The sequence below is a fragment of the Oncorhynchus nerka genome, linkage group LG23 (assembly GCF_034236695.1).
Source record: "Oncorhynchus nerka isolate Pitt River linkage group LG23, Oner_Uvic_2.0, whole genome shotgun sequence".
Taxonomy (NCBI): domain Eukaryota; kingdom Metazoa; phylum Chordata; class Actinopteri; order Salmoniformes; family Salmonidae; genus Oncorhynchus; species Oncorhynchus nerka.
The window spans coordinates 38,357,077-38,381,721 of NC_088418.1; the positions used below are offsets into that span (position 1 = coordinate 38,357,077).

The 24,645-nt window shown below is 43.7% G+C and overlaps 1 protein-coding gene and 1 non-coding gene across 2 annotated transcripts in view; both read right to left on the reverse strand.

The window, feature by feature from the left end:
- Positions 1 to 8,126: 8,126 nt before the first annotated feature.
- pcf11 (PCF11 cleavage and polyadenylation factor subunit) overlaps positions 8,127 to 24,645 on the reverse strand; it is a 36,858-nt gene continuing 20,339 nt past the window's right edge. The window contains 9 exon segments of the mRNA XM_029629914.2: positions 8,127 to 9,130; positions 9,258 to 9,293; positions 9,520 to 9,612; positions 14,814 to 14,969; positions 15,151 to 15,334; positions 15,581 to 15,842; positions 16,372 to 16,438; positions 23,000 to 24,089; positions 24,091 to 24,499. Coding sequence (XP_029485774.2) covers positions 8,915 to 9,130; positions 9,258 to 9,293; positions 9,520 to 9,612; positions 14,814 to 14,969; positions 15,151 to 15,334; positions 15,581 to 15,842; positions 16,372 to 16,438; positions 23,000 to 24,089; positions 24,091 to 24,499 — 2,513 coding nt within the window. The 3' untranslated portion in view covers positions 8,127 to 8,914.
- LOC115107227 (small nucleolar RNA SNORA57) lies at positions 9,723 to 9,856 on the reverse strand. The gene has a single exon (XR_003860166.1). It is a non-coding gene; the product is annotated as a small nucleolar RNA SNORA57 (small nucleolar RNA).

Sequence of the window (24,645 nt, forward strand, 5' to 3'; positions counted from 1 at the left end):
GTCATCTGAATCAGGGTTAGTTTGGCAGCTGGGGTGAAAGAGGATCGATTACGATTAACCAAGTCTAGATTTAACTTTAGCCTGCAGCTTTGATATGTGCTGAGAGAAGGACAGTGTACCGTCTAGCCATACTCTGAAGTACTTGTATGAGGTGACTAGGTCAAGCTCTAAACCCTCAGAGGTAGTAATCACACCCGTGGGGAGAGGGGCATTCTTCTTACCAAACCACATGACCTTTGTTTTGGAGGTGTTCAGAACAAGGTTAAGGGCAGAGAAAGCTTGTTGGACACGAAGAAAGCTGTATTGTAGAACGTTTAACACAAAATCCGGGGAGGGGCCAGATGAGTATAAGACTGTATTATCTGCATATAAATGGATGAGCGCTTCCTACTGCCTAAGCTATGTTGTTGATTTCAATTTAGAAGAGCGCAGGGGCCTAGGATCGAACCTTGGGGTGTATCCTTCGTGACAGGCAGTGGCTGAGACAGCAGCTGTTCTGACGTCATACACTGCACTCTTTGAGAGAGGTAGTTAGCAAACCAGACCAAAGACCCCTCAGAGACACCAATACTCCTTAGCCGGCCCACAAGAATAGAATGGTCTACCGTATCAAAGCTTTTACCAGGTCAATAAAAATAGCAGCACAACATTGTTTAGAATCAAGGGCAATGATAAATTACATCATTGAGGACCTTTAAGGTTGCAGTGACACATCCATAACCTGCCTAGAAAGATTGCAATACATGAGAGAATACTATAGACCTCAAGAAAGCCAGTCAGTTGATTATTGACACGTTTTTCCAACACTTTTGATATAAAGGGCAACATAGAAATAGGCCTATAACAGTTAGGATCAGCTTGATCTCCCCTTTAAATAAAGGATGAACCGTGGCTGGCTTTCAAGTAATGGGAACCTCCCCAGAGAGGAGAGAAAAGTTAAAAAGGTCAGAGATAGGCTTGGTGATTAAAGGGGCAGCAACCTTAAAGAAGAAAGGGTCTTAACCATCTGACCCAGATGTTTTTTTGGGGTCAAGTGTCAAGTTTAGCACCTTGGACTCAGTGACCGCCTGCAGGGAGAAACTTTGTAGTGGGGCAGGAGAAAAAGAGGGGGGGGTCATCGGTGCTAGTTGCATTAGAAGGAGTGGGAGGTGAGGAAATGTTGGACGGGCAAGGAGGCATGGCTGAGTCAAATAGGAATCCTGTCTTAATGAAGTGGTGATTAAGAAGCTCATCCATGTGCTTTTGTCAGTAACAACCACATCATCAACATTAAGGGACATGGTCAGCTGTAAGGAGGAGGGTTTATTCTCCAGGTCTTTAACCGTTTTCCAGAACTTCTTGGGGTTAGACCCATAGAGAGAGAACTGCTCCTTAAAGTAACTAACTTTGGCATTCCGGATAGCCTGAGTGCACTTATTTCTCATTTGCCTGAACGAGAGCCAGTCAGCCTGAGTGTGCGTGTGCCGAGCCTTTCGACAAATACAATTCTTAAGGTGGAGTAACTCTGCAAGATCACGGTCGAACCAGGGGCTGAACCTCTTTTTAATTCTCATTTTCTTTATGGGGGCGTGTTTGTTAACAATATCACTGACATTTTTGAAAAAAGACAGAGGGGATCAAGCTGATTCTGTACCAATTTACAGAGGCCAGGTCATGAAGGAAGTTTTTTAGCAAGTGTCTATGACAAATTAGGACAGGTCGTTTCACTGAGCAGCCATTACAAAAACAGGCTGTAAAACAGTGATCCCTAAGGTCATTACAGAAAACACCAGACTGATTGTCACGTTCTGACCTTTATTTTCCTGTGTTTTGTATTTAGTTAGTATGGTCAGGGCGTGAGTTGGGTGGGCAGTCTATGTTTGTTTTTCTATGATTTGGGTATTTCTATGTTTCGGCCTAGTATGGTTCTCAATCAGAGGCAGGTGTCATTAGTTGTCTCTGATTGAGAATCATACTTAGGTAGCCTGGGTTGCACTGTTTGTTTGTGGGTGATTGTCTATGTTGATGGCTTGTTTCAGCGCAGCTCACATTAGCGTCACGGTTGTTATTTTGTTTACTATTTTTGTATAGTGTTTCAGTGTTCAGTTCTTTCTTTATTAAACATTCAACATGAACACATATCACGCTGCATATTGGTCCTCCGATCCTTCTCGCCTCTCCTCTTCAGATGAAGAGGAGGACGACCGTGACAGAATCACCCACCGCAACAGGACCAAGCGGCGTGGTAACGGGCAACGGCAAAAGCAACAGCAGGAGAAGGAACAGAGGCAGCAGCAACAGGAGCAGCAGCAGCAGCAGTGGGAGAGGCTACACTACTTGGAGAAATGGACTTGGGAGGAGATTCTAGACGGGAAAGGACCCTGGGCAGAGCCAGGAGAATATTGCCACCCCAAGGCCGAGCTGGAGGCAGCAAAAGCAGAGAGGCGGCGTTATGAGGAACTAGCACGGCAGAGCGGATGGAAGCCTGAGAGTCAGCCCCAAACATTTCTTGGGGGAGGGGGATCACAGGGAGTATGGCTACATCAGGTAGGAGACCTAGGCCAACTTCCTGTGGTTACCGGGGGGCTAGAGAGACCGGGCAGGCACCGTGTTATGCTGTGGAGCGCAACGGTGTCCCCAGTGCGGGTGCACAGCCCGGTGCGGTACATTCCAGCTCCGCGTATCGGCCGGGCTAGAGTGGGCATCGAGCCAAGTGCCATGAAGCCGGCTCTACGCATCTGGTCTCCAGTGCGTCTCCTTGGGCCGGCTTACATGGCACCAGCCTTGCGCACGGTGTCCCCGGTTCGCCTGCATAGCCCAGTGCGGGCTATTCCACCTCGCCGCACTGGCAGGGCGACCGGGACCATTCAGCCGGGTAAGGTTGGGCAGGCTCGGTGCTCAAGAGCTCCAGTGCGCCTGCACGGCCCGGTCTATCCGTCACCACCTCCACGCACCAGCCCTCCGGTGGCAGCCCCCCGCACCAGGCTGTCTCTCAGGCTCATCCTTACAGGGGCTCCCGCCTGTCCAGCGCTGCCGGAGCCTTCGTCCTCTCCAGCGCTACCAGAGCTACTCAGTCCGGCGTTACCAGAGCCTTCCTCACCTCCAGCGCTACCGGGCCGAGCTGCCCCTCGGCCCAGAGCTTCGGCCCCGAGCTGCCCCTCGGCCCAGAGCTTCTGCCCCTCTGTCCCGAGCTTCTGCCCCTCTGTCCCGAGCTTCTGCCCCTCTGTCCCGAGCTTCTGCCCCTCTGTCCAGAGCTTCTGCCCCTCTGTCCAGAGCTTTTGCCCCTCTGTCCAGAGCTTTTGCCCCTCTGTCCAGAGCTTCCGCCCCTCTGTCCCGAGCTGCCCCTCTGTCCAGTGTGGTCATTGAGAGGGGTGGCCATGGTTAGAAAGCCACGGAGGCGGACAATAAAGCGGACTAAGACAATGGTGAAGTGGGGTCCGCGTCCCGCGCCAGAGCCGCCACCGCGGACAGACGCCCACCCAGACCCTCCCCTATAGGTCAAGGTTTTGCGGCCGGAGTCCGCACCTTTGGGGGTACTGTCACGTTCTGACCTTTATTTCCTTTGTTTTGTATTTATTTAGTATGGTCAGGGCGTGAGTTGGGTGGGCAGTCTATGTTTGTTTTTCTAGGTTTTGGGAATTTCTATGTTTCGGCCTAGTATGGTTCTCAATCAGAGGCAGGTGTCATTAGTTGTCTCTGATTGAGAATCATACTTAGGTAGCCTGGGTTTCACTGTGTGTTTGTGGGTGATTGTTCCTGTCTTTGTGTTTGCACCAGATGGGACTGTTTGGTTTTCTCACGTTTGTTGTTTTTGTTAGTTATCTCATGTGTAGTTTCTTTATAAATTAAAGAACATGAATAACCACCATGCTGCATTTTGGTCCGCCTCTACTTCACTACAGGAAAATCCTGACACTGATACCTATCATGATTATTTGTGAGGATAACATCGAGGTGAGTAGCCTTTTCTGGGTGTTTGGAGTCATACCTTGTGTGATTGGTAATAATCTGAGAGATTTAGGGAGTCTCATTGCTTTAGGACTTGGTCAGGTGGTTTAAGCATGTCCCAGTTTAGGTCACCTAGCAGGACAAATTCACTTAGTGTAAGGGGCCAGGTGAGAGCTTAGAGCAGGTAGGGTACAGGCCGGTGCTGATGGAGGACGATAACACCCAGCAACAGTCAATGAAGAGCTATTTGGAAGTTTAATGCATAAAACCAGAAAATCAAATTGTTTGGGGACAGACTTGGTGGAGTCAACCGACCACGGAAGGTGATCCTTGGTAAAGATTGCTACTCCCCCACCTTTGGAAGATCTGATTGCCGAAAAAGGTTATAACCAGAAAGGTTAACATCAGTATTCAAAACACTCTTCCTTAACCACATCTCAGTAATGACCAACATCTGGATTGGAGTTGTGAACCCACACTTTCAGTTGATTCATTTTAGGTAATAAGTTTCTAGTGTTAATGTGCAGAAAACCCAGGCTTTTACGAGAGCTGAAACAGACATCAGAGCACAAGTCAGAATTTGGGCTAGGAACAGTAGATGGGCCAGGGTGTACATGCACATTTCCAGATATCATCAACAGTAATACAATCAAGGCACGGCAGAGGACAGGGAGAGCTTTTGCAGTGTTGATTTATGACATTTGAATGTGCATTAGACGGCAACAAGATCATATTATACAGCAATTTCATCAGGTAACATGAATACGAAGCTGGCGAGAGGTGGTCAGAATAGGATGGGAGGCCAAAAGTCTGTGTAACCAATAGAGTCAGAGTCCCGAGTGTGGGAACAAACAGTCTGTCCCACAGTTGGGTAAATAGTCAGCAAAGCATGCAGTAGTCATAGCAAAATGCACAAGAACAAAATAAAACGACTTGGGGCTTATAATTTTAAGTTCAGAGTCACTCGCCCCAACAGTGCCTGTGTGCTGGAGGTGAGCGAAAGCTCGGGAGAGAGGGAGGAGTGTGGTGGGGGTACCAGACCGGGGAGAAGGTGAACAGATTGCCAGGTGGAATCCAAGCAGCAGTGCAGCAGGCAATGAGAGTAGGTGTCACGTCACACCCACTTGGGAGAAGCTTTGATTTCTGGAGGCAGATTTCAGATGTCTCAGTTCCAGGTTGGATGGTGTCCTTGATAGTATTAATCCTTCCATGTAATTTTGTCCAAAATTAGGTTGTAGGGTTTGGAGTTTTGATCTGCAGTGAATGTTATGCTGTGGAGGGTAGCAGCCCGTGTATGTCCCTGCCAAGAAAATCCAAGTTTATCTAACACCGAATCTATTTTTTTGTAAAAAACATGTTGAAAAATGTGAACGCCCACATGCAGCTCTCTCTCTCACCCTATCCTCATTAATCACGTTGTTGTTTCTAATTACTGCTTTTGTATCTTTACCTTTTGAAATTATAACTGGTTTAGCGTGTATTCGTTTTGTGAGAGCTTCGAGATATTTACCAGGTTTATTTGCCATTGGCTCTCTTCAAAAGTAAAAGATTGTATTCCTGCTTAAGTTCAGACATTTTATTTTCTTCTATATCTTGTTTTTCATTCATTTGAATTTCTAAATCCGATTTGACCTTTTGCAGAGTATGAGATTATCATTCCCCTAATGTACGCCATAAAGGCATTCCAAATGATATCGGGGGTCGGATTTGCCCCTGCTGGGATATACTGTACAATGAAATCAATGTGTATTTTTCACCATGTAAGGTACAATTCAACATCAGAAAACTGCCTTCTTGATCCATGTGCTGCGATATAAGGGAAAATGGTGTCTTCTTATTTATCAGGATACTTACACCTCTGCATAGGCCTCTCCAACCCAGCTCCTCTTTAAAGGTTCAATTTCTCATTCAAAAAAAAATGTAACTCTTGCAAGGATACCACATCCGCTGACAATATGTTTAAGTGTTCGAGAACCGAATGCCTTTTTTTCCCACATCATGGAGCCTGTGCACATTCCATGTGATAAATTGGATTTTGTTGGTCTTGTATTGAATCAAAGTTAACCTCATCTGTTCCATTTATCATTGAAGAACCAAATAAAACATTTGAGCAGACATTTAATAAAAAAACTAAAAAACGGAGCAAAGTATGTCTTTGTATTTGAGGCGCTATGCCCTTTTACATTTTTTAAATTTTATCTCCGACTCCTCTCTTAATGTACCAACACAACCTGTGGATACATACATTGTACATACATTTGAAGAAAGACTGCCACTTAAGTACTGTGGTTAGCTTGTATTACCTTAGAAATTAAAGTATAGTGGCTGGTGAGGGTCTACTTGGGGTGAGTGGGTCCTCCGAGAGACTGAAGTGGGATGAGTGGAGGCCCCACTCACACCACAAAGTAGTGTCTGATGACCTCCCAGTCACCCCATCCCAATCCCCCAGATATAGCCCCTCCATTCTCACCAATAACCACCATTAAATCTTAGTTGTAATGACAAACAAGGAATAATAATTTGACATCCTATCCTTATCTGTCCAGAACTCTTATTAATTTTACAACAGGTTTACATCATAAAATAAGAAATACAATTACATTGTAGTATAATTGTGTTTCCTTCCTTCCCTCTCCCTCAAACCAAATCCATCCCTCTCCACCACCCCTTCCCAGTTCTCCAACCTCTTTTTTTTAACCACACCCAAACCAAGCTTGTCCCACCCTCCCATCCTTACCCAACATGCACCCGCAAGCCAAGCTTATCACCACCTTCCATCCTTGCCTCTTCTTACCCACCCACCCCTCCCTTCTTCTCAGACATTTACACCCCTCTATATATCCACTTACTCATCCATTCAAACACAACATATATCCTATGCCTCCACACATCCAGTCTCTCCCGCCCTCCTACACATTCATCCTCCTTCACTCTGCCATTCATATGAACAGACACATACCCACAGCACACACACACACACACCCATAGTACAAGTATTGACTTATATGCTATATTCCCTCTTTTATATTGTATTTTCAGTGTCCATCTATCTCATTGGCATCGGTTAATTATATCATTACTTCCAATACAAGACACCAAAATGATGGTAATATTTTAACAAAATACTTTATGGATATGCAATGTTTTGATCCAGAATGGGTTATTGGCATTTTCCTTATGAATTGTTTTAATACAACCTTTGTAACACAGTTCCTGAAACACTTAATGTGGCTCAAACAGATTTTTTGAAGTTTTCTCCGTACATAATTTAACTGCTTTTCCCTACAATTTATTTTCTTATCTATAATACCAAGGACAATGGACTGATAACTGGACAGGGATGGAAACATAAAAATATAAAAAGTTCAATTCTATTACGGAGAAAGGAAAAATAGAGGCGCTATCTTCACATTTTAAAATGCAAAAAAATTCCACTCCTTCAATCATTCAAAACTCTTCCCTACACAGGCTCTGGGGAAGGTGGGAGAGCACAACTTTATGTAGCTCCGTGTATGTGCAATCTTTAACTCCTCAAAATCGTTCAGCTTCAGAAACAATCTCAATTTCTATACTTTTTTTTCTTCTCTACTTGAGCAGTGCCATTTATCACCATTGCTCTAAAAGTAACAAAGTCCACCTTCTTCACAATAAGAATTTCTGGGTCCTGCTGGTGATAGGAACTCTCCGCAGGTTGTAGTGCAGGTCTATCCACCATCACCCTCTAAGGGCATTCAACAGACTTCGCTTCATGATCTGCACCATTTCTCGTTTTCCATTCTTCCACTCTCTCCTTCATAATGCTCTTTCCTACATATCCCACATCTCGGCTCCTCCCATTTGCATATAACTACTACTGTACACACTTTCCATTCATGTACTGTCCATACATATCATATACATATTTATATTCCAGACTAATATTTATTTTGTTGAGCATATTGTTAGGTATTAATGCACTTTTGGAGCTAGGTACATAAGCAGCTGCAAAATGTGTAAGCGACTAATAAAACTAGATTTGAAATACAATGATCTATAAATCACATGAAATAAGAGAAAAGACAAACTACTTTAATTCTAGAGAACTTTATTTAGAATTCAAGCCAAAGTGACAAATTAAAAAGCTAACTTTCTATAAGGGGTAGGGGAAACCAGGGAGAAGCAATACAGAAAAACCACACCAATCACTGTTCACACAAACACATGTTCAGATTTGTTTTTATTGGATATTCCGCATTACCAAGCAAAATTGCATTTCCCCCCCCTCAAACCTCTGCAAAAAAAGAAACCCTGCAAAAAAAAGTAAAAAAAAGATATCCAACTGAAAGCAATTAGAAAGCAGGATCACAGAATTGTGTAGAAATGTTAGTTGCTAGCCATGTGCCGTATGTACACAGCAGTGTAGCGAGATGGTCGGAAAATTATTCCTCCTTACCTTTTGTAAACTAAATGCTAACTGCTACTTTTGAAATTAATTTACTATTAAGGCTAATTCAGAAGCCAAATTAGTAATTCATTAATTCTCTCCATCAATTCCTTGCCTCAATGGCAACCAAAATCTATTTATATATACACAAATTATTTTTACTTGGGAGGAAAGAACAAACTCATTAAAGCAATCTTCTGGGATTCTTAAGTCACACCCCCTTTTTATCAATATTACAACAAAAGAATACCAAAAATAGCTTTATTTATAAATTAAATCTTTTACATACATCTTTTCCCCAAAAGTACATATTTTTGCAAAGGTAAAATGTTTAAGTTCAGGCATTCATCATTCATTCATTTACACAGCAAAAAAACACCTGACATTCACAGGCAGATTCCAAATACAAAAATGTATTCAAAGTTATGGCTGAGGGCCCTGCCTCAGAGGTGGTCAAATATAAAAAATACCTCTTCCTTACAAAACAAAGGGAGGAATGGAGGGAGAGCAGCCCGTAAAAGAGGAAAAGAAAAAGCAGCATGGTTTTTCTTTGTTTTTGTTTTTTTAGGAAATTGCACTCGTTTCTCCCTCCATTTTCACCTGAACTTCATCCTTCACATTTTGAGCCTCACCGCCCGTTTCAGACAACGAAGACTCCACTTCCTGTTTCACCGCAGCACAGCAGGAAGTGACCTCATCGCTCTCACGTTTAATGAACGCACCAAGCGGGTTCTCCATCAGCTTAATGGGGGACGGGGTGACGTCCAGGAACGAAGATGTCTGGCAGGAGAAGCAAGGCGATTGACAAGGAGGAAGAGAAATGACCAGTTAAAGCAGCATAGAAAGATTTGGAACATTTCACAGACCAAACTAAATAAACAGATCAAGTGACCAAGTGGTTACTTACATTGTTGTAATCTTCAAAACATGAAGGATGATATGTCTGTGGAAAAAGAGAAAGACAAAAACATATTTGATTAGTATTTCCTTCACAAAGAAGAACATTTTGCTACGAGTGATTCCTCTAAGGTAATACATGCTAACCACAGTACTTAAGTGGCAGTCTTTCTTCAAATGTATGTACAGTGTATGTATCCACAGGTTGTGTTGGTACATTAACAGAGGAGTCGGAGATCATGCTACGAGTGATCTTTTTAGTGAACACCCACCTTCTCGTCGACTCTGATGGCATCTCTCAGGTGCCACTCCTCTTCCTCCTCCTCCCAGTACATCTCAAACTGCTCCTGGCAGATCTCACACGTCTACACACAGACAGTGGGGGAAAGAATGGAATCTTACAACATTCTGACAACGTGCAGTGTCTACCATTAAAATAATATGGCAATATACAGGCTACAGCAGCATGATACGAGAACGCCCCAGCGCCTGAGGATAGAACCAGAAGACAGGGAACACTGCCACCGAAGCCATGGCACTGGACTTGTTCTACCTCCATAACACATACACACGAGTACAAAGGAACATCATGCATGCCAAGAATGGAGGATCAATCAACTTTAACTATAAGTTCATCTTCACAGTTAAAACTTTAGTTGTTTTAACTTCTAGAATGGCAAAAACAGCAACAAAACAAAGATCCAATGAAATTTGAGCGGAGTATGGGTCAAGACTAGTACAAGCCAATGAAAACAGTCAGCTGTAGCCCTAAGAGGCCCTGTGTGATATCTGGGATGTAACCATTAGTCCAAACAGTTGCGTTATGCGAAGAAAACAAGAGTTTATATTGGACAAATTCAGGTATGTCCCTCCTGGTTTCGTTTGCTTCCATTTAATAAATGTTGTGCAACAGAATCAGTTGTAAAGAATATACCTCTGGTTGTAGCCCTGAGTGTGAGCCATATTTACATGAACTCTACATACACAAAAGTATGTGGACACGCCTTCAAATTAGTGGATTTGGCCATTTCAGCCACACCGGTTGCTGAAAGTAGGGATGCACAATATACCGGTGCAAATTGGAAATCGGTCGATATTTGCTAAAAACACCAACATCGGTATCAGCCCAATGGTCTAGTTTAACGGCGATGCGCAAAACCAATGTCAAAGCGGACACGCATACCTATATAACATAGGCACATAAAATTTTGCGCTACACGTCCAACACAGCATTCCTAACCTAGCCCACAATGTCCGCTGTGTGGATCGAGCAGTGAACAAATCGAGCAGTCATCTTGAAAGAGTAAGAAAATTCTAGCGAGACAATCCATTAACGCCAAGATAATGGAATTCATTGCCCTTGACAAATCAACCGTTCTCTGTCGTGGGTGATGTTCGCTTTCGCGACTGGTCGAGCACCGGTACACACTACCAGGTGAGCCATTTTTCAGATGTTGCCCTACCGGAGTTAAACAGTAATAGCGTCACTGCTATTAGCGTCACAACATACTATGGAACGCCGCTTGGGTCTTTGCGTGTCAAAAAAAGATACATGTCAAATAAAATGATTTGACACGTTAAATAACAGTTCTATTACTGAATGTTGTGGGTTCTGAATTTGCACATGCAAGCCAAGCGAAGCGATAGCTAACTATCAGTAGCACTGTCAAAGCTGTATAAAAATGTCTGCAAACAAGCAAACACCGGCCAAGAACGATGTGTTGACAATACCGCGTTGGTAATAAAGCATTATTCGTTCGACTGCAACTTATGAGGTAGCTAGCTAGCTTTAGCTTGGTACCTAGCTAGCAACAATACAACAAGCCTGAAAACAAATACCCAGTAGAAACAGCAGTCATTTTCAATCCTTGTAAGTATTAGCTAGGTAGCTACTTGTTGTTTGCCTATTGAAATTGAACTTCAGTTCATGAAAATAAATAGCTAGCCAGCCACTTAACCCTGTTGCCCAAAGATAACATTATAAGCAGCCAGCTAGCTTCATCTGGCTAGTGAGGCTCGACCGAACTGGGTTACGTGTTGTGAAGCTAGCCACAAGAAGGATTAGGCACAAGTGGAATTTGCGGTTTGCCTTCAAAATAAAAGTACCTCAGAAAGTGACACAGAAGGTTACAATTGGTGGAATTATGCCATGTTTAGACTAGATAATGTGAAACATGGTTGGAATGTGAAGCAATGAAATGGGGTATCAGTCTACTTGGTGACACCCACGGAACACAACTGAGAGTTTACCCAAATATTAGTGTTGTAGCTCTTATCGCGGGACTGTGACTGTGTGAAATCACCTCCCCAGTCAGCCTATTGTATGTATTGACATTCATATTGCACTGTACAGCTTTACCCAAGGATTGGGGATCAATGAAATGGGGTATCAGTCTACTCAATACCCAATATATTTTTTCCCAACATCCTCCTCAGAGTTATCAGACTCCAAAACATCCACGCAGTATTGGTTTTCCTCTGGAATCGTGTTCAATACACAGGGATTGACAATAAATGTGGTTCAATTCACAGTTGTTTCAGAGTCCCGCAATAAGAGCTATGACGCTAATGTTTCTCTGGGTGTCACGGAATAGACTGATACCCCATGTCATTGATCCACAATCCATAGATAAGGCTGTGCAGTGAAGTAAGTATACCCCCAATGCAATTCTAAAGTCTAATACATCCAGTGTGATTTCAACAGCTTTTTGTCAAATTAACCTTTTGTGACTAGGGGGCAGTATTTTCATTTTTGGAAAAATAACGTTCCCGTAGTAAATGGGATATTTAAGATGTTTGAATATGCATATTTACATTTACATTTAAGTCATTTAGCAATCGACAGCTTAGGATAGAAAACACTAAAGTTTCCAAAACTGTAAAAATATTGTCTGTGAGCATAACAGAACTGATGTTGCAGGCGAAAGCCTGAGAAAAATCCCATCCGGAAGTGCCTCATGTTTTGAAAGCGCTGCGTTCCAATGCGTCCCTATTGAGCAGTGAATGGGCTATCAACCAGATTACTTTTTCTCCGTATTCCCCAAGGTGTCTACAGCATTGACGTAGTTTTACAGATTTATGTTGAAGAATACCCGTAAGCGGCTACATTGCGCAAGTGGTCACCTGATGCTCCCAGAGTGATTCTCGCATAAAATACGGAGGTAGCCATTATTCCAATCGGTCCTACTGAAAAACTAATTGTCCCGGTGGATATATTATCGAATAGATATTTGAAAAACACCCTGAGGATTGATTATAAACAACGTTTGCCATGTTTCTGTCGATATTATGGAGCTAATTTGGAATATTTTTCTGCGTTTTTGTGACTGCAATTTCCGGGCGATTTCTCAGCCAAACGTAAAGAACAAACGGAGCTTTTTCGCCTACAAAAATAATATTTTTGGAAAAAAGGAACATTTGCTATCCAACTGGGAGTCTCGTGAGTGACCAAGTTACCTGCTGCTGGCTGGACAAAATGCTATGCTATCGATAAACTTACACAAATGCTTGTCTAGCTTTGGCTGTAAACCATATTTTGAAAATCTGAGATGACAGGGTGATTAACAAAAGGCTAAGCTGTGTCTCAATATATTTCACTTGTGATTTTCATGAATAGGAATATTTATGTCCGTTATGCTAATTAGTGTCAGTTGATTACGCTCCCGGACCCGGGATGATGAGTTAGAGGTTAACAAATGATCTTTAGTTGATTTTATATAAGAATCCAAACTAGATAAGCATGATCTATTCAATTAATGCATAATTGTATTTGTATTCATTTGCATCACTCTCAATTACATACTTTTATTTTGAAGGCTAACCGCAAAGTCCACTATAGTGGCTAATTCTTATTGTGGCTAGCTTAGATGGGTAGATAGATGATGGGTCCGACCACCATTAATCAAATACTATAAAGTAGGGTTATTTTAGATGACACCTAGCTATATAGTTAGCAAGGTAACTATAACTACTGAAACAGATTGTTGTTTTGCTATGTTTTTGGAGAAGAACATTGTTTGCATCAATGAGCTAGCTAGCTTTCTTTTATGACCAGCACTGTAGGCGCCGAGACAACTTTACCAGCATCATAGCATGCGCATCGATTAATCGTTGTGACATGAAATACGAGTGATAGTGTAATCAATGTGTAATAACTACGTAAAAAATTCACAAACGTGTTAAATTATTATGTGACGTGCAGTCATATTCGAGTGTTATTTGTCACATCAAATAGTGTTATTTGTATCTTTTTTTACACCAAAGACCCAAATGGCGTTCCATAGAATACCTGGTTGAGAATGAAACAACTGAAACAGCACAGCAAGTAAGTGAAAGAAATAGGTTTTGATTATGTTTTACTGGTAATGGGACTATACGTAAATGCCAAAAAAATAACTTTTTGGTCAGTGTGGTGTGTAACCTTTATTTAACTAGGCAAGTCAGTTAAGAACAAATTCTTATTTACAATGACCGCCTACCCCAGACGACGCTGGGCCAATTGCGCGCCGCCCTATGGGTCTCCAAATCACAGCCGGATGTGATACAGCCTGGATTCCAACCAGGGACTGTAGTAGCGCCTCTTGCACAGAGATGTGCCTGAGACCCCTGCGTCCATGTGTGTGTTAACTATTTACTGTACTAGAATGCTTAAAAGGTGCCTAAAATGTTTAATATCGGTATCGTTTTTTTGTTGTCAAGGAAAATATTGGATATCGTATTGGCCAAAAATGCATCACTAGCTGAAAAGTGTATAAAATCGACCATACAGCCATGCAATCTCCATAGACAAAAATTGGCAGTAGAATGGCCTTACTGAAGAGCTCAGTGACTTAACATGGGATCCTATGACGGTGCAACCTTTGCAACAAGTTAGTTCATCAAATTTCTGCCCTGCTAGAGCCGCCCCGGTCAACTGTAAGTGCTGTTATTGTGAAGTGGAAACGTCTAGGAGCAACAACGGCTCAGCCGCGAAGTGGTAGGCACACAAGCTCACAGAATGGGACCACCGAGTGCTGAAGCACGTAGGGAGGAGGAATAATGGTCTGGGTCTGTTTTTCAGGGTTCGGTCTGGGGCTCTTTTTCATGGTTCGGGCTAGGCCCATTAGTTCCAGTGAAGGGAAATCTTAACGGTACAGCATACAATGACATTCTAGGTGATTCTGTGCTTCCAACTTCATGGCAACAGTTTGGGGAAGGCCCTTTCCTGTTTTAGCATGACAGTGCCCCCGTGCACAAAGCGAGTTCCATACAGAAATGGTTTGTCGAGATCGGTGTGGAAGAACTTGACTGGTCTGCACAGAGCCCTGACTTCAACCCCATCGAACATCTTTGGGATGAATTGGAACGCTGACTGCGAGCCAGGCCTAAATCACTTCCATCACTGAATGGAAGGAAGTACCTGCAGCAATGTTCCAACATCTAGTGGAAAGCCTTCCCAGAAGAGTGGAGGCTGTTATAGCAGCAAAGAGGGGACCAACTCCATATTACCGCCCGTGATTTTGGAATGAGATGTTCGACAAGCAGGTGTCCACATACACTACATGACCAGAAGTATGTTGCTACCCACCTCATCCACCACATCTGCAGCTGCTTTAACACTCTGGAACTCCTTCTCCTTGGCGGCCTCCTGGGTCTTCTGCACTACCTCCTCATTCACCTTCTCAAAGAACAGGCTCTTGGCCCGCTCCTCCAGGTCCGCTATCTCCTCAAACTCTATCCAGTCCTGAGGACATGATCAGCCTTTTATTACAAGGCAATAACTAATCATTTTCATTGTAAAAAAGTGAGTGTGAGTGGGTATTGTTCATATTGGGGTAGAAGGTAATGGTTTTACAATGAGGTAGTTCTAGCTGTGGTGGCTCAGACACAAGGTGAGAGTGTGTGCGCGTGTCCATCTCTCTTACCGTGAGGCTGTAGTACCAGCGGCGGTGGGTGACCTTCTTGCTGATGTCTTTCTCGGAACGGTTCAGCCGGTAGTGCCAGTCCAGGTGGTCAGCGTAGACGTCTGTCTGAGAGGCGGTGAAACGCATGCCGCAGGAGTAACACTGGATCCCTGTGTACAGCTTAGTCACCACGCTGTCATAGCGCCTGGGGAAAGGGACAAACAGAACCAGTGGTTAATAGTCATACATTTGACATATAAAGACAAATACATTACCATTTTATGAACACATGTGGACCATACATTTTATTTATCTTACTCAGAGGATCACTGGACAAAGCATAACTAGAGAATTCTCATGCATAAATAACTAGAGTGAAGCATTCATTGATGTCAATGGTAGATGGACATCTTCATAATCAGACCAGCATGGTGCATTTCAGCAAACGTACTGTTTCATGTCTTCGATGACGAAGCCGGTGAGGTCTGGGACATTCTCATCCTCCTCCTGCTCTTCCTCTTCCTCCTCTTCTACCATGGGAGGGGTCGGTTGGGTGGCGGCTGACTCTGTACCGCTGTGTGCTGCAGCAGTGTCTGTACTCTGAGCTGGTTTGATGCCTCCGGTAGAGATGATGCCGGTGGAAATGAGCTTGGATAGCAGGTCGTTTACATCTACCTGCCCAAAGTGACTCTCTGGAGGAGGGAACTGGGGAGCTGGAGAAGAATGACAAACCAGAAATCAACTGACATAAAGCAATTACCAAACACTTGTATTGTGTGTGTCCCCCCCCCCCCCTACTTTATTTTCATTGAATATTTTAGATCTGTTGCACTGTTTGAGAGGAGTGTTTTCAAGTAAGCAGTTAATTGTACTGCGTACACTACGCTGTACATGACAAACTTGATTTGATCCTTACCCAGTGACGGATTTACAGCAATAGGTACTCATACTGGACATGCGATTCATCTGATCTCAGAAGGCCAGTTTCACAGACCCAGATTAAGCACTCCTGGACTAAAATGCGTTTTACATTGAGAATGTCCATGTTTTTGTTTTTAAGTCATCCAGATCTCTCACAGATTTCTTATCGACTAAGCAAGATGAATCCCTTCAAAATGCAGAGGATGAAAGACTATCATGATACCAAATGCTGTAACATGAAATAAAGAACCATTTATCAAACAACAACATTGAGAACCGAAAGTAGATCTCGGTGAAATAAAAAAGTGAACATGATCTTACCAGGCTGGTTGAAAGGCACTGTGCTGGGAGGGATGAAGGGCTGGCCAAGGTTAGAAAGCATATTCATCTGGAACAAGGACAAAACAGACATTTAGCCTTCAACTGACCTAAATAGCTTGTATCCAGTCCTCTCCCTCCTGAGCACATCTGGCGTTTGAGTTAAATATAAGATGTTTATTTGGCATTAGGATATCAGGGCCTGCTTAGAGAAAATAATTGTAAGCAAAGCCTCAGTAGAGCAAGGACTTCGGTCACGCTCCATATTATGAAGTTAGAGATTCAAGATGGCAGAGGTGAAAACTATAGTTGAAGCTTTAGCTGGGAGGAACACTCTCCACCCAATGAATTGTTCTGTTCAATATATGAATGATGTGACTCTTTAATTGTTATGAAGTGCTTCACCAAGCTACATTTCACCGTAATGAGAACCCACTGTGGGTGGTAACTAATACAGAATGAGCCAATATATTTTGTTCTACATCAGTGGAGGACTTTGGTGAAGCCCCATCCAATACATTTTTCTGCTCATTTATGAACTGAATGGGAGCGAATTACCTTTAGTGTATCAGATGGAGTTTCACCATTTTGTTTATATCTATAAACTATTTGTTTATTTCTATAAAGTAGGGCACCAGTGAGGATTTCTTTCACTGGACAACTTGTTACAGCTGTTGATAAACCATTGATAAAAACGCATAGATTTCCCCCCCATGCCATTACATTAAGATACAAGGGGGATCGTAGCTATGTATAATTAACCCTTTATCATGGTTGGCGTCTTGACGGATTTATCCATCATAAAACATGTGACATAATACATTACTTGTGTCTGTGGATTAATGGCAGTTGCTATACCATATATTAAGCATCAAGTTAAATTAGACCTCGAACTTGAACCCTGTCTACCTTGATACTTAAAACCTAAATAGATGTGATCATTGTTGGATGCGCATTTGGCGTCCAGTTGATTTTTTATTTAACCTTCATTTAACTAGGCAAGTCAGTTAAGAACAAATTCTTATTTACAATGGTGGCCTACCAGAACCCGGGTGACGCTGTGCTAATTGTGCGCCGCCTTATGGGACTCCCGATCACGGACGGTTGTGACACAGCCTGGGAATGAATCAGGGTCTGTAATAATAAAGTGCCTTAAACTGATGCGCCACTCGGGAGATTAATTACATCGTGATAATCTGATCCAGGAAGGAATGTTCTGAATGATAGTCAAGTGACAAACATCTGTTGTGATAATGCATGCAATGCAACAGCTGAAGTGCTGGAAAAAAAGAAAATTGTTTGTGAGGAATGTCCAGAATATTTCAGTCTCATTTGTTACGCCGGTGAAGATAATTGTGACTGGATGCACATTGGATAAAACATCCCTAGCAAATCGATGTTGATCACCTGTTGTAGTCTGCTTGACCATCAGATTTAACAGAAAAAGCAATGAGTTCATGTTCATGCCTCAGATTGGACACAGTCTACTGTGCTCAATTGTGTAGAATAGACCACTGAACAACACCCAATGCTATTCCAACAAATTATTCTGGATATAAAAAAACATAGCCTAGTGGGCTTATTCAAAATATGATCAGGTAATGAAATAACATACCAAATATATTTAGCTTCCCATGTTAGACCTGCAATTTAAAGAAATATAAGGGGCTTGCAAAGCTACAGGACTGTTTTGCTAGCACAGACTGGAATATGTTACGGGATTCTTCCGATGGCATTGAGGAGTACACCACATCAGTCACTGGCTTCATCAATAAATGCATCGATGACGTTGTCCCCACAGTGACTGTACGTACTAGAGGTTGACCGATTAATTGTAATGGCCGATTTCAAGTTTTCATAACAATCGGAAATCTGTATTTTTGGGCGCCGATGTGACTATTTATTTTTATACCTTTATTTAACTAGGCAAGTCAATTAAGAACACATTCTTATTTACAATGAAGGCCAAGGAACGGGGGATCCAATCTTGCAACCTTACAGTTAACTAGTCCAACGCAATAACGACCTGCCTCTCTCTCGTTGCACTCCACAAGGAGACTGTTACGCAAATTCAGTAAGACAAGGTAAGTTGCTAGCTAGCATTAAACGTATCTTATAAAAAACAATCATAATCACTAGTTAACTTCTTAAAATATTGGGGGCAGCATTTTCACTTTTGGATAAATAGTGTGCACAATTTCAACTTCCTGCTACTCATGCCAAGAATATAAGATATGCATATTATTAGTAGATTTAGATAGAAAACACTGAAGTTTCTAAAACGGTTTGAATCATGTCTGAGTATAACAGAACTTATGTTGCAGGCAAAACCCAGAGGACTAACCGTTCAGATGCTTTTTTTTTTTGTTGAAGTCTGTCTGTTCAGTGAGTTCTCATTGGGAAACGATATTTCTTAGGCACTTGTTTTCAGTACCTAACGCTTCTACTGGATGTCACCAGTCTTTGGAATTTGGTTGAGGTTATTCCTTTGTGCAATGAAGTACGGCCATCTTGGAAAAAGGTAACGCTGTTGAGAATGCGCAAGACTTGAAAAGTAGCATTAGTTTCCTCGTCCTCTATTGAAAACAGATAGACCCGTATTCAATTTGATCGATTATTAACGTTTAAAAATACCTAAAATTGTATTAGAAAAGTAGTTTGAAATGTTTTGGCAAAGGTTACAGGCAACTTTTGAGATATTTTGTAGTGACGTTGCGCAATTTGGAAGCTGTTTTTTTTCTGGATCAAACGCACCAAATAAATGGACAAAAGTACCAATTGTGATTTTTATGGGACATATTGGAGTGCCAACAAAAGGTAAGGCATGATTTATATTTTATTTCTGCATTTTGTGTAGCGTCTGCAGGGTTGAAATATGCTACTCTTTGTTTACTGTTGTGCTATCATCAGATAATAGCTTCTTATGCTTTCGCCGAAAAGCATTTTAAAAATCTGACATGTTGGCTGGATTCACAACGAGTGTAGCTTTAATTTAGTATCTTACATGTGTGATTTCAAGTTTGATTTTCATATAATTTTATTTGAATTTGCCGCGCTGCATTTCCCCTGGCTTTTGGCCAAGTGGGACGCAAGCGTCCCCTATACCATAAGAAGTTAACTGCACATGGTTGATGATATTACTAGATATTATCTAGCGTGTCCTGCGTTGCATATAATCTGACTGAGCATACAAGCATACAAGTACCTAAGTATCTGACTGAGCGGTGGTAGGCAGAAGCAGACACGTAAACATTCATTCAAACTGCACTTTCCGTGCGTTTTGCCAGCAGCTCTTCGTTGTGCGTCAAGCATTGCGCTGTTTATGACTTCAAGCCTATCAACTCCCGAGATGAGGCTGGTGTAACCGAAGTGAAATGGCTAGCTAGTTAGCGTGCGCTAATAGCGTTTCAAACGTCACTCGCTCTGAGCCTTCTAGTAGTTGTTCCCCTTGCTCTGCATGGGTAACACTGCTTCGATGGTGGCTGTTGTAGTTGTGTTGCTGGTTCGAGCCCAGGGAGGAGCGAGGAGAGGGACGGAAGCTATACTGTTACACTGGCAATACTAAAGTGCCTATAAGAACATCCAATAGTGAAAGGTTAATGAAATACAAATGGTATATAGGGAAATAGTCCTATAATTCCTATAATAACTACAACCTAAAACTTCTTACTTGGGAATATTGAAGACTCATATGTTAAAAGGAACCACCAGCTTTCATATGTTCTCATGTTCTGAGCAAGGAACTGAAACGTTAGCTTTCTTACATAGCACATATTGCACTTTTACTTTCTTCTCCAACACTTTGTTTTTGCATTTAGACCAAATTGAACATGTTTCATTATTTACTTGAGGCTAAATTGATTTTATTGATGTATTATGTTAAGTTAAAATAAGCGTTCATTCAGTATTGTTGTAATTGTCATTATTACAATTTTATTTTATTTAAACAGCCGATTAATTGGTATCGGCTTTTTTGGTCCCCAATATTCAGTATCGGCGTTGAAAAATCATAGTCGGTTGACCTCTAGTACGTACATACCCCAACCAGAAGCCATGGATTACAGGCAACATCCACACTGAGCTAAAGGGTAGAGCAGCCATTTTCAAGGAGCGGGAGTAACCCGGAAGCTTATAAGAAATCCTGCAATGCCCTGCGACAAACCATCAAACAGGCAATAACGTCAATACAGGACTAAGATCGAATCATACGACACCGGCTCCGACGCTGGTCGGATGAAGCAGGACTTGAAAACTAATGAACTACAATGGGAAGCGCAGCCGAGAGCTTCCCAGTGACACAATCCTATCAGATGAGCTAAATTACTTCTATGCTCGCTTCGAGGCAAGTAACACTGAAACATGCATGAGAGCATGAGCTGTTCCAGACGACACCGCTCTCCGCATTCGATGTGAGTAAGAACTTTATTTTAGGTCATTCACAAGGCCACAGGACTCGTAGCACTCAAGTCTGTAGCCATGAAGTGCTTTGAAAGGCTGGTCATGGCTCACATCAACACCATTATCCCAGAAACACTAGACCCACTCCAATTTGCATACCGCCCCAACAGATCCAGATGATGCCATCTCTGTTGCACTCCACACTTCCCTTTCACACCTGGACAAAAGGAACATCTATGTGAGAATGCTATTCATTCACCTCAGCTCAGCATTCAACAACATAATGCCCTCAAAAGCTCATCACTAAGCTAAGGACCCTGGGACTAAATGCCTCCCTCTGCAACTGGATCTTGGACTTCCTGACGGACCCCCAGGTGGTAAGGGTAGGTAACAACACATCGGCCACGCTGATCCTCAACACGGGGGGCCCCCCCAGGGGTGCGTGCTCAGTCCTCTCCTGTTCACTCAGGCACGACTCCAACACCATAATTAAGTTTGCAGATGACAACAGTTCTACAGCTGCACCATTGAGAGCATCCTAACGGGTTGCATCACTGCCTGGTATGGCAACTGCACGGCCTCCGACCGCAAGGCACTACAGAGGGTAGTGCATACGGCCGAATACATCACTGGGGCCAAGCTTCCTGCCATCCAGGACAAATATACCAGGCGGTGTCAGAGGAAGGCCCTAAAAATTGTCAAAGACTCTAGCCACCCTGGTCATACCGTTCTCTCTGCTACCGCACGGCAACTGGTACCGGAGGGCCAAGTCTAGGTCCAAGAGGCTTCTAAACAGCTTCTACCCCCCCAAGCCATAAGACTACTGAACATCTACTCAAATGGCTACCCAGACTATTTGCATTGCACCCCCCCACCCCTTTACGCTCCTGCCACTCGGGTTTATTATCTATGCATAGTCACTTAAACAACTCTACCTGCATGTACATATTACCTCGACTAACCGGTGCCCCCGCACATCGACTCTGTACCGGTATCCCCTGTATATAGCCTCGCTATTGTTATTTTTATTTGTTACTTTTATTTCTTATTTTTTGGGGGTATTTTTTCTTAAAACTGCATTGTTGGTTAAGGGCTTGTAAGTAAGCATTTCACTGTAAGGGTCGACACCTGTTTTAGTCGGCGCATGTGACAAATAAAATTGGATTTGAAGTAGCTCAGAAATTCAAGTAATGGAATAGGCCTACCTTTCTAAAATCAGACATTTCCTCAGTTTGGTGGTTTAAAAGTTATAGTAATTATTGTAGTCAATTTATGTACCCCTACTCCCTTATAATTATCTGTGATTTCATTTATCAGTTTTTGTGACAGATGTGTCCACATCAGTTTGTTTCCCGCTAAAGGGTGCTGCGCTACTCTGTTGCAGTAAATCCATGTGTGCTTATTATGAGGATGACATTCAATGTTGCGTCCAATCTACTTAACCAGGCAATGTGCACATTCTCACATATTTTACAATGTAATAATTATAATATCAATGCATTGGCAAGCCCTAAACATGTATTCTTAAAATGGTAATGGTCTACTGACACTTTTTGCATGCTTTTGAGGGGGGGGGGTTCTATATTAGGCCTAGATATGAACATTTCCATAAATTATACAATTGTATAACATTGAGGTCCTTGAAAATTACAATTGTGCTTCAAGCAGGGTGCATACAGACACTGGCAAGTCAAAATCAAGGATGCATAATCCTATCTTGTTGTATAAGTGAAGTAAAGGGCTAATTTGCATATGATTTTTGTTGTTGATTTATTTTAGTTTCAAACTGAAATTTGTATCCCAATGTCACCCATTGGCCCCATTATTTATAGAACGACCCATAAGCAGGATAGTTAAAGTGTATGAATGTGATGGCGTAAAAGTGAATGTATGATTGAATGCGGTTTAGGTTAGAGCAGTGCTGTGCGTTGCGATAGCTATGTGTTGACTATAGTGACAGAGTAGCATTAGTGCATAAAAGTGTGAGCCTAATAAAACACTAACCACACAAAGACACCAAACGATACACACATACGTGCACGTACAAACACAAATATGAAACCTTCTCAATTGATGAAATCATTCAAGTCTATTGTACTTCTCGACCTTTCTGATAATCACTATGTGGTGTACATCCCAAATAGCACCCAGGTCAAAAGTGGTGCAATAAATAGGGAATAGAGTGACATTTGGGACTCATCCCCTACGTCCTAAATCAAGAAGAGGTTCTCACCGGCTGCTGCATGTTCCCTGCCGGTGGCAGAGGCACACCAGGGGTGTAGAATGGAGGTCTGACGTAGGAGTTGTTGAACCCAGCCTGGGACACAGGGACGGGAGACACCGTGAAGTTAGCCCCCTGTTGGCCCACCACGTTCTGTTGCACTGGGAACGTTTGGAACTGCTGGGGGCCTCCGGGGTTGACTGGGTCATACATGGGTGTCCCTAGTGGCCTCAGCTGGGGCTGCAGGTTGGGAGTGGTGTGGTACCTGGGAGACACCTGCTGGCCGGAGGGGCAGTCAAAGCGTGGGGGCATGCCCTGGGGGGGCAGAGAGTCGTAGCGCATGGGGCCGGGCTGGCCCATTGGGGTGGAGGGGTTCCCTGGGCCATCGAAACGCATCGGGCCTGGCTGGTTGGGAGCGCCGTCAAATCTCATGGGGCCTTGCTGGAACCTCATTAGTCCTTCGAACCTTCCAGGGCCGGGCTGCATGTGGGAGCTGTTGAAGTTCATTGGACCATCGAAGCGGTTGGACTGCATGGGGCCGTCAAAACGCATTGGCCCAGGCCCCTGTCCGTCAAATCTACCGTCATATCGCCCCGATAGCCTACCTTGCTGCGGAGGCGGCGGGCCGCCGTCAAACCTTCCCCCAATGCCTTGTGGGTCCCCTCTCATTGGAACGTGAGGCATGGAGGGGCCGTCGTATCTTCCTGGTCCGTCAAACTTCTCTGGTCCTTTATGTAGAGCGGGGCCGTCGAACCTGCCGGGGCCCTGAGGGTAGGGCCCATCATACCTTGATGGGCCGTGTGAGGAGCACCCTGGTCCATCGTACCTACCGGGCCCCTGGACGCCCTCGTAACGGCCCCCAGGGTGAGGCCTGCCAGGCTGACCTATGTGACCAGGCCCGTCGTACCCAGACTGAGTGCCCTTGTGGGGTCCATCATAGCGTGGCGAAGGTGGTCCTCCTTTGGGACCACCGTCGTATCTCTGGGGGCCATCTGCGGTGTGAGGGGGGGTGTGTCCTGGAGACTCAACATGTTTGCTGCGTACTGAGGAGAGCACGGGCCCACGGGGGGGTCCTCCTGGGTGGTGGGGTCTGGGTAGAGGGGGTGTCCAGGGGCCCTTCGTCACACGAGTGCTCGCTGTTGGGGCTCTCAAAGCGCGGGACAGGGCTCATCTCTGCCGCGTCCATCTGCTGTAACGGGGACAGGCGCTCCCGCTCGTATGCTGGTACCGGTAAAGGAACCGGGGACTTCCTAATGGGGCCGTCCAGTGCCAGGCTGACTGAGTTCTGGAGCAACGGGCCGCTGGAGGGTTTGGGGGGGATGCGGTCGTGTTTGCGAGGGTCATCGTAACGGGGGTACGGAGGTTTGACAGCATGGTCTTCAGACAGCGGACCTCCTCCATACCGCCTGGGAGGGGCATTGTAGCCGCTCTTAGGCTCCTCCCTATCATCGTACGGTGGTCTGTGATTGGGCAGCCGCTCACTGAGGGGGGAGTTTCGCTCTCTTTCACCAGCTAAGAAATAAAAACAATTACTAAATGAGAACAGGAACCATTTATCATCGGATAGTAATCAAACAAAGTCATAAAGCACTGCATTTACAGACATACTTCTGATTCATAATATATTCCCTTGGCTTGGGTGTCCAACCATGTGTGCG